General features: G+C 38.6%; 1 protein-coding gene across 1 annotated transcript in view; it reads right to left on the bottom strand.

The window, feature by feature from the left end:
* CCDC186 (coiled-coil domain containing 186) overlaps positions 1 to 16,246 on the bottom strand; it is a 40,596-nt gene extending 24,350 nt beyond the window's left edge. Inside the window, exons 1-3 of the mRNA XM_043475387.1 lie at positions 16,038 to 16,246; positions 5,072 to 5,764; positions 996 to 1,122 (exon numbers count right to left, since the gene is read on the bottom strand). Of these exons, the coding sequence (XP_043331322.1) occupies positions 996 to 1,122; positions 5,072 to 5,706 (762 nt within the window). The 5' untranslated portion in view covers positions 5,707 to 5,764; positions 16,038 to 16,246. The remainder of the gene's footprint in view (positions 1 to 995; positions 1,123 to 5,071; positions 5,765 to 16,037) is intronic.
* Positions 16,247 to 17,492: the final 1,246 nt, after the last annotated feature.

Raw genomic sequence — 17,492 nt, 5'->3', positions numbered from 1 at the left:
GTAGCCTTTCCCTTCTCCAGAGGATCTTCCCAACCCAGGGATTGAATCCAGGTCTCCCACAATGCAGACAGATTCTTTACCAGCTGAGCAACAAGGGAAGCCCAAGAATACTGGAGTAGGTGGCCTATCCCTTCCCCAACAGATCTTCCTAACCCAGAAATTGAACTGGGGTCTCCTTCATTGCAAACAATTCTTTACCAGCTGAGCTACTAGGGAAATAAAAAAAAAAAAAGCAGCTCAAAAAGATAAAGAGCAGCTGAGCTACCAGTCTAGAATATGCACCTTGCTGATCCAAGCATCATAGCACATTTTTAAAAAAGAAAGGAAAGGAAAGGCTTGGAGAAACTAGCTAACCAGATAAAATCTGAAATAAAAGAGTCAGCCTTCAGTATAGTTTACAAAATACTAAGAACAGAACTGCATTAAACTATAAATTTAAAAGGGCTTCCCAGGTGGCACTAGTGGTAAAGAATTTGCTTGCCAATGCGGGAGATACAAGAGACGCAGATTCGATCTCTGTGTTGGGAAGATCCACTGGAGGAGGAAATGGCAACCCACTCCAGTATTCTTGCCTCAAGAATCCCATGGACAGCGGAGCCTGGTGGGCTATACTATATGGAGTCACACAGAGTGGGACACAACTGAAGCAACTTAGCACGCATGTACGCATAAGCTGTAAAGCCTTCTAAAGCCAGATACAAATGTTTAGGTATATACTGCTTCTTCTCAAACAATCTATTTGACTGCCAAACAAACTGTCTTTCCTTCTCAGATATCTATTATACGTAGAATACTGCCACACATATCATATAAAAATATTAATTTACACAAAACATAAAGATAAGGCTAGGATTCCCATTTCATAAAAGAGAATGCTTCATATACCAAGCAATCTTATGCATTTAAAGTATGATGTAATTTACAGAACTTCAACTTATATACAAATTTTCAGGGATGTATTTAAGAACAGACTTCCAAGATCTTTGTCTTTTTACCTGTTTAATTGTGTTCATATGCTGCTTCTCTGTTTCGGTTCTTTTTTTAAGTTCTTCTCTTAAATTGTCTTTTTCTGAACAAATGTCTAAGATGAGTTCCTGATGCTTCTTATTTTCTTTAATTAACCTAAATATAAAAAGGCCAGTATAAATAAAACATAATTAAAAATGTGGAAAATAATCTGTTTGCAGACTGAGGTGGAGACACTTATGATTAATAAACAAATATTTCCAAGTAATTCTTTTGTAATGATATAGTCTACTTTTCTTGGACTCCAAAATCACTGCAGATGGTGACTACAGCCAAGAAATTTAAGACACTTGCTCCTTGGAAGAAAAGCTATGACAAACCTAGACAGCCTATTAAAAAGCAAAGATATCACTTTGCCGACAAAGGTCCATATACTCAAAGCTATGGTTTTTCCAGTAGTCATGTATGGTTGTGAGAGTTGGGCCATAAAGAAGGCTGAGAACCAAAAAATTGATGCTCTCAAACTGTGCTGGAGAAGACTCTTGACAGTCCCTTGGAGAGCAAGGAGATTAAACCAATCAATCCTAAAGGAAATCAACCCTGAATATTCACTGGAAGGACTAATGTTGAAGCTCTAATACTTTGGCCACCTGATGTGAAGAGCCAACTCACCGGAAAAGACCCTGATGCTAGGAATGACTGAGGGCAGGAGGAGAAGGGGGCAACAGAGGATGAGATGGTTGGATGGCATCATCAAGTTGATGGACATGAGTTTGAGCAAGCTCCAGGAGCCGGTGATGGACAGAGAAGCCTGGAGTGCTGCAGTCCATAGGCTCGCAAAGAGTCGGACACGACTGAGCAACTAAACACATAGTTAGTAAGTGGGTGAAGATTAGATTTGGACCTAGGTCTAATTCCTTGCCATCTTCTACTTTGAAGATCCCTCAGTTACTCAACAAATGTTGACTGAGTACCTACTATGTATCTATACTAGTCTATATGTTGGGGGTACGTCAGTGAACTGTCTTTGAACTCGTGATGCTCACATTCTAAGAGAGAAATTAAACAATAAATAGATGTATAATGAAATGTCAAGTTGTGGTTAAGTTCTATTAAGAAAACTAAAAAAGGACAAGAGGACAGGGAAAATGACTTGAACTATGACTATACTTCAGGTAATCAGGACAGACCTCTCTGATAGTACAGGAATGCAGTGAGCAGGTACATTGTGAAAATGTTTGGGAACAGAAGACTGTGTAGCATACAAGCTTCTTCAAGCCTTTTATGGCACAGTGATTTAACTCAGATTATATGATAAAGATGAACACTCAATTTGTTGCAGGAAACAACTAGAAACATGAGAATCCTGACTATAGTTTATAAAGTAAACATTTTAGGGAGAGAGAAGAACAGCAAGCCCTGAAATTATTATTCTTATATGCCAAGTGCACATCCTATACACAAATAATTGTTCCTAATTAAAAATCTGGTTGGGACATTGGATAATAATACTGATGTTAGAAAACAGGGAAATGAAAAAAAAGGGGGGCGAATGGATGTATTAAACAAAGACATTTGCAAATAGATGCATTCATGAAAATTTAAGTCAAAGCAACTAAAAGGTAGTTTTCTTTACAGGAAATTGAATGAAAGTGAAAGAAAAAAAGACAAGTTATTTTAGAGCTAACTAAAAGCATTTTACTTGAAATTTTAAATATTACCTGCACAATAAAAACTTGGGATTTAAAATAATAATATTTTAACCCTTTAATGTGCTCAAAACAATCCTATCAGGTAAGTATTGTCCCCTTCATACAGATGAAAAATCTGTCTCAGAGACGTTGATTTAATTAAGGAAACAAAGCCTGCAAGTGGCAGTGGGGACCTTCCAACTTTCTCATTATACCCCAGTCTACCACGCTGCCCCTGTCCTGACATGATACAGCACAAAAGAAGTTAACTTTCTACTGTATTCCCAATGTTTTTAGATAAATTTAATAACATGTAACCTGTTCATTTCTGATAAGCACATTAAAAAAAAATCCACTTAAGCCAGACTAAATGGGTTCAGATTTTAACTTTGTCACTTAGTAACTTGTGACCCTGAGCAAGTTAGTTACTTAATTTCTCTGTGCTTCAGGTACCTTATCTGTAAGATGGGAATAATAACTGTTCATACCGCATAGGGTTGTTTTGTGAGGATTCCATGCATTAATACATGGAAAGTGCCAGGCACACAAAGTCTTCTGGCTATTATTATCAAATCTATAACATCTTATCATTTACAAAAGAAACATGAAAGTGGTCAAGACTCAAAATCTAAGGAAAGTAGAAAGAAGTATCAGGAATAATCTCAAAGGGAAGGTTTAAAAGATTAAAGTATAGATAGCAGGAAATAAGGAAGTTACCCAGAAAGGCAAGAATGGCAGAAAAACTGAAGGTCCAAGCATAAAATCATAGTTTTTTTCATAACAGCAGCATTCCAGTCAAGTTATCAGCAGCAGTAGCTGCCATTAGTTTTCAGGCAGTGTTAAGAAAGTATCAAGAGATATCTGGAGTCTCAGCAGATATTTGTACACTCAGGTTCACAGCAGCATTATTCATGACAGTCAAAAGGTAGAAGCAACCCAAACGTCCACTGATGGACGAACAGATAAACAATAAACAACATACCTACAGTGGAATATTATTCAACCCTAAAAAGGAAAGAAACTCTATCACATACTACAGTTTGGATGAACCTTGAGGACATTCGCTAAGTGAAACAAGCCGGTCACAAAAAGGCAAATACTGTACAATTTCATTTACTTGAAGCATCAAGAGCAGTCAAACTCTTAGAAACAGAAAGCACAATAGTGGTGGTCACCAGGGTCTAGGGCGGGGGAAATAGGGAGTTGTTTGATGGATATAGAGAGCTTCAAATCAGTAAAATGAAAAGCTATGGTGCTGGTTGCATACTCTGTGAATATATTTAATACTACCAAACTGCACATTTAAAAATGGTTAAGGTGGCAAATGTTATGTGTATTTTATCACAATTTAAAAATGAAAAATAGGAAAAAAAGGCTCTGGATGCTGGTATTAAAATTCACTGGATAAACCAATTGCCTCCTCCCCTTTCTCTACACATGCCCCTCCCATTCCAAAAAACTTTTAAAGTGTCACTTTTTAAAAAAGAGAATCAGTCGATATTAATGAAGGCTAGCAAGTTTTATTGTCCTTTATAAGGGTTATAAGAGTATCTAAATATACGCACCACTTACACATATAAATATAAAATAAAAACACGGGGTGCTATAACACCAGGAAAAGATAAAATGAAATTTAAAATAGAAATAGAAATTAACTATTAAATTATTATTTAGAAATTAATTAAAATAGAAATAGAAATTAACTCCACAAATTGAAGAGAAGTCAAAAATTAACTATATTCTTATTTACTGAATGATAATACAGTTATTAAAATAGAAATTAACTCCACAAATTGAAGAAAAGTCAAAAATTAACTATATTCTTATTTACTGAATGATAATACACCAATTCTTCTGTTCTCTAAATTTTAATTTTTTAAACCAATAAATTTACAGTGGGGATTTTAAGAAAAATTTTTTAATTTCATGACATCTCATTCCTTTTGAATTTATCTTAGTTCTGACAATGTAATGCTTTACATTCTCTTAAAACTGAAAAATTTGAGCTGTCTTTACAAACATTTCTAGATCTTTAATGAACTTACACTTTAATAAAATATTTATTTTCTTTAACTTAACATAATAAAGACTTCTATGTAAAACAAATTTTGAATCATATTCAAAACAGTGCCTTTATAGATATATATATTTCTATATATGCTAACATATTTAACATAGGTATATTATATATAACACTCATAAAAACACTATTTACCTATTATTTCTAAAATAATGAAAATATCACATCCTAAAAAAAAAGTTACATATTAACTAGGCAAACTTGACATTTGCTCAGTAACTTTACTTATGTGCATGGCTCTACTGTGGAAATAAAAGTAAATAAAATGATACTTTAAAGAATTTAATCTTTAATCCTCATGTAAAAAAATAACCTGGAAGAATAAAAAACTTACTTTTTTATGGTGTGCTCCTGTTGCAAATACTTATCTTGCACACACTTTTCAAACATAATTAATGCATTTTCTCCCTTATTCATTCCATTTGGTACTCGGTGATCTTTTGCAAACTCAGTAGATAAGAGCTCAGATTCTATTTCTTCCAACAAATCCTCTGATGTTGAAACATTCTTTATTTTTGAAATAAGTTTCTTGGTGCAGTCTGTATCATAAGGACTTTCTGAATAAGTCTTTTGATTACCTGCTTCTATAAATGTAGATGACCTTAATTCCGCCAATATTTGTGTCACTGCTTGTTCTGCTTCACTTGTTTTCAAAACTTGCTGTGTAAAATCTCCACCAGGAAAACTAGTTATTTGTTCAGAATTTTCTGGGCCTGTGTCTGTTTTAGCACAGGAATCCTTACCCCCACCATGATCTGGAATATAATTTTCCTGTGTTTCAATTTGATTACTGTGTTCATTAGGCTGACATAAAGTTTTATCAAAGTTTAATGACAACAGTTTGGACTCATTTTCTAAGCTGCTGCTTTCATCACCAGAAAAGGAGTTGCATGAGTCTTCCTTTGTTTCCGATGTTTTCTCAATATCTTGATCAGAGGAAATGGAGGCTATGTGCTCTGTCTCTGACATGCTGACTGGCACCGATTCACTGTGTACTTCAAATCCGTTCCTGATCTTCGTTTTACATCTAAGAAAGTCAAAACACACATTTTAAAAAAGGTTTTTTAAAACCAAGACCCCATATATAGTTGCATACATTTCATGATGTGGAAAAACTAAGGTTACACATTTTAATTCTTTAAAAATTCCTTCCTTGGAGGGGAAAAAAAAAAAAGAATAAAACAGCTGATCCAAATGAGTCACCACAGGTCAGGTAGCACACAGGTTCACTCTCTTCTCCTTCGATCCTATCACTTCACTTCAGCTGCAGTTTGACCTCATAAGATGTTGGGTACAGAATGAAACTAATAATGAGATTAGTGCCCAAGAATTATTAATAGAATTCCTTCAGCTCCACAAGGGGAAAAAAAGACTATGTAAAGAACTCATAACAAACTATTGCAGAAATCAGACAGCAATGAAAACACTAGGCAAGAAATTACAAATCAAGGTAATAAAACAATGTACATTAACAATGATATTTACTGCAAAAGGAAAACTAGACAATAAAACACAGCTACCTACATGCCTAGACACATATAGCTGAGCTGAAAGAAGTCAAGGTGTAAAGGATTCCTGACAGGAATTCATGTTTCACGCTGGGATACAAGAAGTATCATAGTGATTTCCAAACATTCTCATCAAGAACACATAATGTTCAGCACAACTCAAATGGACCCCACATGCACTGCATCGCTCATTAAAGAAACATTTACAAACCTAATTCAACAATGTTAGCTTAAGTTTTTAAGCTGTTTAACAGTTTTTAAGCTGTTTAAACAGTTTTTAAGCTGTTTATGAGGGTTACTAAGCTAGCTATTTTCTGAAAATTAGTCAACTTCAACTTATCCTGAGACAGAAAAATACAGAACATCCCAACAATCTTAATGAAGAATTCTAAGAAAGGAAAAGAAGATGAAACTGCCTGTTAAATATCCTGGCATCAAGTAATTAGACATTAGCCTTAACACTATAAATTACCTACTTGTACAACATACTTCCAAACAACCAAACAAATTATCATTATTATCTCGCTGCATGTATGTTACAACTAAGACAAAGTCCACACTAGCAATAAAGGTTTGGTTTAGGCAATATAAATAAATGCAGTAAGTTAATAAAAAGCCTTATGAGTAAGGTGTATTACAAATCAAGGACAAAGTAAAATAATTCTCAAACAGGGACATTAGTATTATGTGGCTTCCTCATTTGAAAGGAAGCCACTACCTTCCTCAAAATAATTAATTTTAAGATATAACTTACAAATGTGTTGCTGCTGAATTTGAAATCTTAATTTGGAAATCAATCTAAAAAGTGCTTTCAAACATCATAACTAGTCACAACTAGTCAATGTTATGTGATATCTATTGAAGTCGAACTCAGAGCTGACCAAATGTAATGGACAAAGATAAAGAATCTATTTAAAAGAGAATGAGTCTATGAAGGCATTGTGACTCTCCAGCATAGATTGACCAGAAGAAACTTTCATTTGATAACTCTATGGCTCTTGTCTGCGTGCCATGCTTTGTCAACAGAAAAGCATTATGCAAACAATGGTTATCTTCTTATCCAGCTTTCACATTCCCCAGGGTTCAGTCCACAACTTTATTTTCCCTCCTAGAATTCATCCAATATGATTACTGAAACCACAAACTCATAGTTGATGCCCACTTTGTTTTCGTTCCTGTGCTCTTGAATTATAGATAACAAATTATCTCTTTGTTTTCACTCTATATCTATAATAATCTCAAATGAATAGTGGCATTTCCAATGGGTCAATTAAAAAAATGGCTAAATCTAGAATCACAACAGCAGCTTCCAAGATTGAGAACCCCTAATCTTCTATTTCTGTCACTGCTACCATTTTTCCTAGTCTAACTCTTTCTTTCCTTTAGCCTCATATTCTCTTACTGATTTCATGTTTCCTGCAGTTACACCCTCATTTCCACTGTCACTGTCCCCTACCTGCAACTCAACCCAGGCCTGATAACTTCCTACCTGGAACATTTGAGTTGTTGGCTTCTCAGTCTCACTCCATCCTCCCTCCAGTTCTCCTTCCTGAAACTCCAAGTCAAGGAGCAAGGAGGCTGATATAAGGGCGGATGACCTGAGACAGCACCAGGTAAGCGTCATCCCACCCAGAGAAGGCGTTAAGTGTACACCACGTTGGCTCTGCCACAGAGAACAGGAGCTGCACTACAAAGTGAGTCCTCAATGGCACAGGGTCAAGGGAGTTACAAAACGGCCCCTTCTCCCCAAAATACCACACACCCCACCTCCAGAGAGATCACCATCGAACACAACCAGATGAATCAGAGTAAAGGCAGAGCTACTGCTTCCCTCTTCCAAGTTTCAGATAGTGCGAACTCTGCCTCCACTGGCTGGTATTCCCCCAGCTCCAAAAGGGCTAGTTAAGCAGAAGGAGAGGGGACAAATTTTAGAGCCAAATTACATCTCTTCTTTAATCCAAGCAGCTGGGAACTTAACAGTTTCAACATTTCTTCACAGAGAAGAAAGAGTTTATGATTAACATGTTTTTGTTGCCTGCTTTTGTAAGCAAGTGAAACCTGTCTTAATTCCTGGAATAAGTTTTTTTCTAGTCATCAAAAGTGGCAGAAGAGTTTTGACACCAAAGCAAGACATTATTAAAGGACTGTACCTCAGAGGGAAGTGGAGGGGATGTGAGCATTTCACGTTTATACCTCAGAGTTACAGCTGTATTATTTTTCCAATCTTCTCTCTCAACACAATCTTAAAATCCTAGTACTTCACTATAGTACCTTACCAGCCCTTGCCCAGACTACTTTAGATTCCTCCAAACAATGTGCACATTAACATTTTCATGGCTTTGCTCTCTTCTAGACTGGTCTGCCCTTCAGTCTAGTGGCAGCAGTTTAGTCCCTAAGTTGTGTCCAATTCTTGTGACCCCATGGACTGTAGCCCACCAAGCTCCTTTGTCCATGGGATTCCCCAAGCAAGAGTTCTAGAGCCGGTTGCTACTTCCTTCTCCAGGGGATCTTTCCCACCCAGGGACTGAATCGCTTCTCCTGCATTGCAGGAAGATTTTTTATTGCTGAGCTACCAAGGCCTCCCTTCAGCCTATCCAGACCCTAATTATACTTAAAGGACAGACTCTAAGGTCATGTCTCCTCCGAATTTTCCCTAATGGCAAGCACAAAAAATAACCTCTCATGTAAATGAAAACATACTGTATTTATACTCATCAGGTACACAGTCATAGCCTTCCTTGTGACATTTCTCAACAGCCTTTTAAATGATCTCTGTACTCACAAGGAAGAGGAATCTCACTCTGAACTGAATCAAACTTCTTAAATCTCAAGCAATATAACAGTAATAGTAAATAGATAAACAAATCCAACAAATACATTCTCTACTACATTTACAGTCATTCTCGCAAACGCTGTTCAATGGTTCTCAGTGAGGGTGGAACTGAGTTTACATAATGAGCTGGGGGTGCTGAAGGCATTTAGAGGGTGGAAACCAGGTTGTATGAAGACTTGCTGTGTGCAAGACAGCACAGAACAATAAAAATGTCTCATTCTGCTGGTTATTCATCTAGGTAATAAATGAACAAACACACACCTGTCCCTATAAATACCTCAGCTTAGATTCTGTTTTACATATCATCCTTCTGCATATTAAAGAAGGCTGTAGCTCAGACAGTCAAGAATCTGCCTGCAATGCAGGAGACCTGGGTTCAATCCCTGGGTCAGGAAGATACCCTGGAGAAGGAAATAGCAACCCACTCCAATATTCTTGCCTGGAGAATTCCATGGACAGAGGAGCCCGGCAGGCTACAATACATGGGGTCACAAAGAGTCGGACACGACTACGCGACTAACACAAACGTAGTTCAATGTCAAAAGACAAGTACTTTCTATATTGTTTCTCAGAAATATGCCCATGATCTTTGGAAAAAGTATCCATATAAACTGGCATCTGATAACCACTTAGTCTGCAAACTCAGTTTTTTAATGTTCAAATGAATACTGATGGGGGCAAAAGGAAAGGCATTAAAGAAGATTTGTGTGTCTATATGTAAAAAGCCATCACCAAGAGTAAGGAACTACACAAGAAAGATGCAGGGAGGGGCCGCCATCATGTGCTTGACTGTTCACAACTAAGCAGGGGAAAAAACAGTCAGCTGAGTCCGCCTGTGGGCCTCCAGCTGGCAATGCTGATGCAGGCCAATCTGGCTGCGGTACAAACTTTTTCTTGGGGGTGGGGGTAAAGGAGCAGATATCATTAAAGCTACCAATGATGGAGTAGCCTAAGAGTATATTAAAGGGGTAGGATGCAAAACTATACATTTGTACATAAGATTGCTTTAATTAAGAAGTGCTTGTATAAATCAATTTCACACTCATATATAGACATAGTGACTACAATTGCTAATTACAATCTCTATTGCTGAGGTAAGAAAAAGCACAGGTTATCTGACTTCTTAGCAATTCTTACTCATTAGGGGAAGACACTATATTTAAATTTAGCCAAGTCACAAAATTCCTCTTAATTCAAGGGCTTTTTCCCCCCACCAGGGTTGTTTCTGTTTCTGACACAGTACTACAGGACCAATTCGCACTTCAAAACTGTTTCAGCAGAGTGAGAAGTGGTTTCGCTCTTACTGGAGCTCATCAGCTGTAGGCAACTGGTCAAGAAACACTCTTCACTTGCCTTAAAGCCAATCATTATCCACCACAGATTTTATTTCTTATAGAATCAGCAACTGTACAAAATTATTTCTATATAAGAACCTTATAAACAAAAACTCTGTTTTTAACAACTTTTAATACTATTTCTTGTTTGCCAGAAATTAGCAGTATAGCCCCACCTCCCACTCCCTCTGGGAAGAGGCCTGGGTCCTGCTGTTCCTTAGCTCTGTGAACATCAACTAGAAAAGAGTTTAGGCAAGGCAAGTGTAAGACCCCTGATGGAGCTTAAGGGGTGTAGGATAGGTAAGTGGTATTGTCAATAGCCAACAGTGATCTAGGAGGTTTTAGTCTTCTCCTGGGTGGGGGGGTGACTCAAATGGAAGCTTTTGTCAGAATTATTCCATTTATAGAGAGAAGTTGAGAAAAAAGCTCCTTTGGTGTATGTCCCCCCTTTTCTAGCACATTCAACCAAGCGAGAGCCATTGGGACCCCACTGTGGAGAGGCCAGGCTGATTCCCTACTTCCAGTGAAGGCAGTGGGAGCTGCAACACTCCTATAGCAATGAGCACACCTAGAACTCACAGCTTGATTTAATACTAGCCTCCCCTGAAAGAAACAAGGACTCCTTGGAGAAATGTCCAGGGTTTAGAAAGGGAAAGTACAAATGAGCCTGGAACATCGTCATGCTTGAAAGTAAGGAAGTATTTCAAAGAATAATGGAGGCACAGGAACCAGCTTAAAGGCACTACCAAATGCCAAATCTCCTGGCCAGCCTCTAACCTACCTCCAGACTCTATGAATCTGTTTATTCTAGGAAACGCATGTAAATGGACTCACACAGTGTTTGTTCTTCCATGTCTGGCTTCTTCCAATTAACATAATGAATTCAAGCCCCATCCATGTTGTAGCATATAGCAGAACTTCATTCCTTTTTACAGTAGGGCTAATATTCTTTTGTATTTATATACCACATGGTGTTTATTCATTCATCTGTTGATGGACACTTGGGTTGTTCCCACCCAGTGTCCACTGTTGTGAACACTGGCACACAAGTCTTAGTTCTTGCTTTCAGCTTTTAGATACACACCAAGGATTTGCTGGATTCCACTTGCTTTTTAATTCCTGTTTCACTTTGTTTTGAAAGTTTCTCTTATAGATAGCATAAAATCTATCAAGTTTGTCTTAAAGAAATGTAATACCTTTACATTAATTGTTGTAACATTTATTTAGTATATTATATTCATCACCTAAAGATGATTAAAAGCTCTTTTTTCTGATAAGGGAAAAAAAGTTAATTAGCAGTATAAACAAACAAAAGAACTTAAGCTTATTCAATAAATGCAAATACAAACTAATTCAAATCCACAGACATCTGGTAATAGATTATCAAACATACAAACCTCATACAAAAGTGCCAAACCAGAAATACATTTCTAAACTAGATGTTAACTCATTTATTCACCACATATGTATTGAATACATATTATGTTCAGCATTGTCCTATGTGTTGGGAACAAAGCAGTGAATAAAATAGACATCTCTTCCGGAGTTTACCTTCTGGTGTAGTGAACTAACACACAAAATCTGTTAAATCTTTTACTCTTTGTTTACAGTATTTTAACTGGAAAGTCAGTGTTCCATGAGAAGCTACATAAGATACGAGTGTTTAACTCCAACAGAAACATGTGACTCAGTTCAGCATAAATGTTATCTATAACAAACTACAAATTTTAAACTTACAAATTGTACCATTTGAGTCTCAAATAATAGCAGCTGTAGCTTCTCAAGTAATGTCCATTAAGATAAGCAAGTTGAGCTTGTGATGGCACTCCTGTTTTTCAATATAATAGTTTACTGTCCTTTGAAAAAAGAGTAAGTACATCAAAGGGTCTTTGTATTCCCCAAATACACTTTGAAAGCAGAATAAACAAAATGATAACTTCTCTTTCTGATCAGTTCTAATAATGTTCTAATAAAGCAATTAAAATCAGAAGCAATCAAAATCATCATCCACAGTCCAACATAAACTGATCACAACCCCCAAGTGTCTGACTTTTGATAGATATGAACTACAAAATATAAATACTTTCCTGGATAAAGTTTTAAAACACAGAATAATGAACAGAAAAGAACCCATACAAGAGACATAAAAACTTCGTTTCACGTAATGAAAATATCTGACACTGTCGTTTATACACGGCGAATCAAATACTACTCTTAAAAGATTAAAACCTGAGCTGGTTATTTCAAAGAACTCTAGACTAGTTCTATCAAAAGGAAGATTTATTTGTAAAGTAGTCACACTGTAAACGAGCTTTTGGGTAAAATTCAACTTGAATACACTGCGTTTCCGTTATGTGAAACACATCACTAGCTCTTTGTCCGTTAGTTTAAAGAGTGTATCATATGAGGCCAAGGTCAATTATCCCCGTAGGGGTTTGTTTAGCTTTACACCCAGGGGTCAGGGCATTCAGAATTTTACAGTATGTATACTGTAACACACACAGAAAAAGACGGTGGAAAGACTCAGGGCAATAGATGCAGCAGGACACTCACCCCCACAAATAGTACCAAAACCTGTGATACGGTAACAAGAGAAATTACGGTCCATCAAGACTTCAGGAAAAAGATGGTAAGTAGCCACATCGTATATCACATTACAAGTTATATGTCATATTATCAGTTTGGTATTTTAGATCCATGGAATTTTATATATCTCTTACAGTAACTTTTAAATCAGAAAAGTTATTAGCATAGAAATCTCATTTTGAAGTTCCTTGTATAGAGCTCACTAAACAAACTTTAAGGAGTCTACAAAAACATGGAAAGTATTTTCAGCTAATTTCCCCACAAAAATCTAAAAAAAAAAACAAACCAAAAACCAGGAGGGCAGGATTGACCTACAGTTTCCTTTTCAAAATGGAACCAGCTAATATCATAAACAAAAAAAAGATAAGTTTTAAGTCTGCCTTATATTAACAAGTTCTGGTTAATGTTTATATTTTGAAGCCACCTTTGGCCTGCGCTTGGTTAATTTGGTACAGTGCAGTTTATAAAAAAAATTAAATTATTCATTAGCTATGACATGATCATCTCTGAAGTATGTGAATAGTTCATGTTTCTTAATGACAGGCAACTATACTCACAATCCAATTGATACTTTGCTGGGTCTGATTTGTACTTTCTATCTATTGCCCCTTCATGCCAGTACTTTTTCTTTTGTTTACTTCTTAGCCCAGATAAGATTTTTAAAATCTCAGTAGCTGAGAAATAAAGTTCAAAGGTGGCTTCTGAAATAATATGATAAGATTACAGGGTTACTTGCAAATTTAAATTATCTATGCTCCCATCCTAAAGGAAATCAGTCCTGAATATTCATTGGAAGAACGGATGCTGAAGCTGAAATTCCAATACTTTGGCCACCTGATGCAAAGAACTTACTCATTTGCAAAGACCCTGATGCTGGGAAAGATTGAAGGTGGGAGAAGGGGACGACAGAGGACAACATGGTTGGAAGGCATCACCGACTCAATGGACATGAGTTTGAGTAAGCTCCGGTAGTTAGTGATGGACAGGGAAGCCTGGGGTGCCGCAGTTCATGGGGTCGCAAGGAGTTGGACACGACTGAGCAACTGAACTGAACTGAAACTCCCAAAGCTGCCCCGAAATGACACTGAACATAATATTCCCAACACAGTAAGCCCAGTAACATGTTTGTAAGAAATTCAAGAATCAGCTTTAATTATTTAAAACTAGAGCTAAGAGGTAAAAGAAAAATCTAAACTTTGTGAAAGAAACATAACTTCAGGTTAAGGAGTCTTTAACGTGAAACTGTTAGATGAATTTGAAAAACTAGTACAGATTATTAGTCATTCTTCAAAGGAAAAGATGATTTTTCTAAATCTCTAAATAAAGGCTGCATCAACCTATCATCTCTTCTAAAGAGTAGACTTCTAGGAAGTTAGTATGTATTTGTAAATAGATGGTTTTAAGGAGAATATACTAAGCAATCCTCATTAGCTACGCTGTCACTGAATAGCATCAAAGAAAAACTCTTTAGTTTATGGTTGAAGGGACTAAAAGGTTAAAGGCCGGTTACTGTGTTCCACCACTCCTTTTCAGTTAGCAATAAACAAGACTGTGAAATACCAAAGATACTCTATGGAATCTCCACTGTTTAAAAGGAACCTCTGAGTTTATATGCAGGTATTATGAATAAGAAAAGGTCTTAAAAAGAATAAAACCAATATAAATGCAAGCCAGGCATTTCCAGGTAGAATCTTTAGTGATTTAACATGCCCGGCTATTACAATGTAACAAGGGGTTTTAATTTTTTTTACTGCTAAGTTGGTGAATCACTCAGTATCTTCCACTGAATTTAAAATAATAGGAAAGGACCAAAAAGGAAGGAAAAAAGAGAAAAAGGAAAAGCCAATCATCACTGTTTTCTATTTGTGCAATGATGGATAAAGAATTTGAAAGTAGCTGAATAGAGAAGATACACAAGCAGATGGTCGGTTTTACTATCAACATCTCTCGCACCTTAATCTTTCCCACACTCTGCAAATATGAAGGTGTAGTTAGCAGTACGGAAGGCTACACCCACAACAAGCATACCTAAACACTTACAGTTTTTTGGTGTGTTTTTTTGTTTGTTTTTGAGCGACTACCAGCATACCTCTTGAAACACTTTCACTGATTTGCCACATATTGTCCTCAGAAAAACTCCCAACCTATCATTTTAGAAGAAATTTAAAAAGGTAGGCACGAAAGGTAGATTACACAGGTACACACAGAGAAAACTGCCAAATGCCTGGGGCTGCCCGGTATTACCATACTACATAATTCTCCGAGGTAACAAGATTATCAAGTCGAAGATAATCCAGATGTTTCAAATCCAGGCCTCTTTCCTCCAAACAAAATCAAGATGTAAAAATTAGCTAAAGTTCTTCCATTATTAACAGGCGATCAATAATTATACCTGCACTGTTTCCCAAGATTGCTACGAGGGGACATGTAGAAGGGGGTTTACCATTTTACAGGTTTGACAGACACATAAATTTGAAATCTGATCCTTAGCAACCAAGATTTATCAAATGCCTTGATGTCCTGGGGTGGGGGGGGCAATATAAATACCAAGAAGGATTTCGCTCATAACCACGATCCCAAAGAATCGTCTCTAAAATTACTTAAAATCACAGTAATGGAAGTGTTTAGAAGAGGGTTTAAAAAGTAACTACAGTAAACATGAAAACCAACACAGTCAACTTGGAGAGGAAAGGAGAAAGAGGCGACTGAGTCTGTGAGCGGTGGCCGAGCAAGTGGGGCTTAGCTGCTGTTCACACGGGGAGACCCGGTCGGCGGCCTAAGTGCTGCCGCTCTCTAGGGACCTCTCAGGCGGCGCGGCCCCCGGCGACCCCTCCGCCGCCTCCTGCCCGGGTGGCCCGGGACTGACGGCCGGGAGGCAGAGAGGAGGGAACTCCTTCCTCCAGCGCTCACCTAACTCTCTCCAGAAGCCAGGCCGGGGAGCCGCCCCTGGACGTGCAGGACGGCGCAGGAGGTGGGAAGCCCGCCGCGCCGCCACCGTGGCTCCCCGGTCCTCCCCAGGCGCCCCTTTACGGTACTTACCCCACTGATCCAAGCCTCAGGCCACACCCCTAAAGAAGCCGCTGGAACTACCGCTCAAGGATCAACTTCTTCATAGAGGGGCCCCGCAGACCTGGAAGTGCGGGGGCGGTGGGGACAGCGGTGGGAACAGGGCCAACAGCACACTACCTCCTCCGCGGCTGCCCCAAGCCGCCGCGGAGCTGACACATCAACAAAGATGGCGGCGACGCCGAAGCCGGCCCGGCTACAGATGAGGGGGCGGGGCTCCCCGGAGGAGCCAATCAAAGAGACGAAGGCGTCGTGACGCAACGCACCTTGGGCCTAGGGAACCTGCCTGCAGTGGGCGGGGCCGACGCTCCGCTGTCTCCAGCTCGGCGATCGTCCGGCCCGGGCGCTTCTTCTTCGGAGCTCCACACCCTTTGGCCACCCTGGCTAGCCGGCGGTCCTACCTCGCTAGTCCGGCTCTACCTCTCACGCCCCTCCCCGACCCAGGTAGGTTATTGCTTCCTGTAGGACGCGCTCGTTGGAGCTGATCCTTTTTCACCCTTTGTCCCCTAGTCATCTTACTCAGGGACATGAAGAGAATTTGAAATTGTGACCTCCCAGCTCTGATGCGTTAGTCTTGCACCTGACGTGGGCGGAGTCCGCAGGAGCTGCCTACCTGCCCCTCAGACAGTTCATCTCTGGGAGAGGCTGTGGGGGTTTCCATAACACCGCATTCATGCCCACCGCTTGGCACCTACTGCCATTGTTTAATAATAAACTGTGGGTGCGTTCCTCTCCAGTACCCGACTGTGAGCCTTGAGCACGGGAAGTGTCATCACCCCAGCATGCAAAGTGGGTTTGGCACGCCAGTGCTGCTCAATAATTAGCTGTATGTATATACATATATATAGTGTACTGGGGCGGAAATGTGTACTGAATACAGTTGCCTAATCGCGTCTGAGAAGGTGAGCAGTTTCAGTCTGGAGGTATTGCAGACTTGCTCTGCCCACTTTGGTGTTGCTCTTTGATTTAAGGCTTCTTACTGCAAACTCATGACTGAAAGAACAAAACCCCCAAAACAAACAAAAAGTATCACTTGAAAAACATTCAACACTGTGTAACTCTATTCCTCTTTCCAACAGGAAATGGCACCTCCCTCCTTAAATGAAGATACTGGCTAAAACACATTATGCAGTTAAAGTGTGACAGTAAAGAAATGACTTGACTTTTAAGCAATAAATTTACCAAACATTCCTGTTGTTTAGTCACTCAGTCGCGTCCAACTCTGTGATCCCATGGACTGAGGCCCAAGCCCAGCAGGCTTCTCTGTCCATGGGATTTCCCAGCAAGAGTACTGGAGTGTTTCACCAAGCATTCCTATTGAGATGTTATTCCAAGGGGAAAAATATAAAAGAAACGTTAAGCTTTTTCAGTATGTTTATTGGCAGTAATATTGACAGTGTTATTTCTGAACTATATTAGTATAAAGCA

Source organism: Cervus canadensis, chromosome 8 (genome assembly GCF_019320065.1).
Source record: "Cervus canadensis isolate Bull #8, Minnesota chromosome 8, ASM1932006v1, whole genome shotgun sequence".
Lineage (NCBI taxonomy): Eukaryota > Metazoa > Chordata > Mammalia > Artiodactyla > Cervidae > Cervus > Cervus canadensis.
The sequence above is the reverse complement of the archived record's forward strand: the minus strand, read 5'-3'. Positions and strand labels throughout refer to the sequence as shown.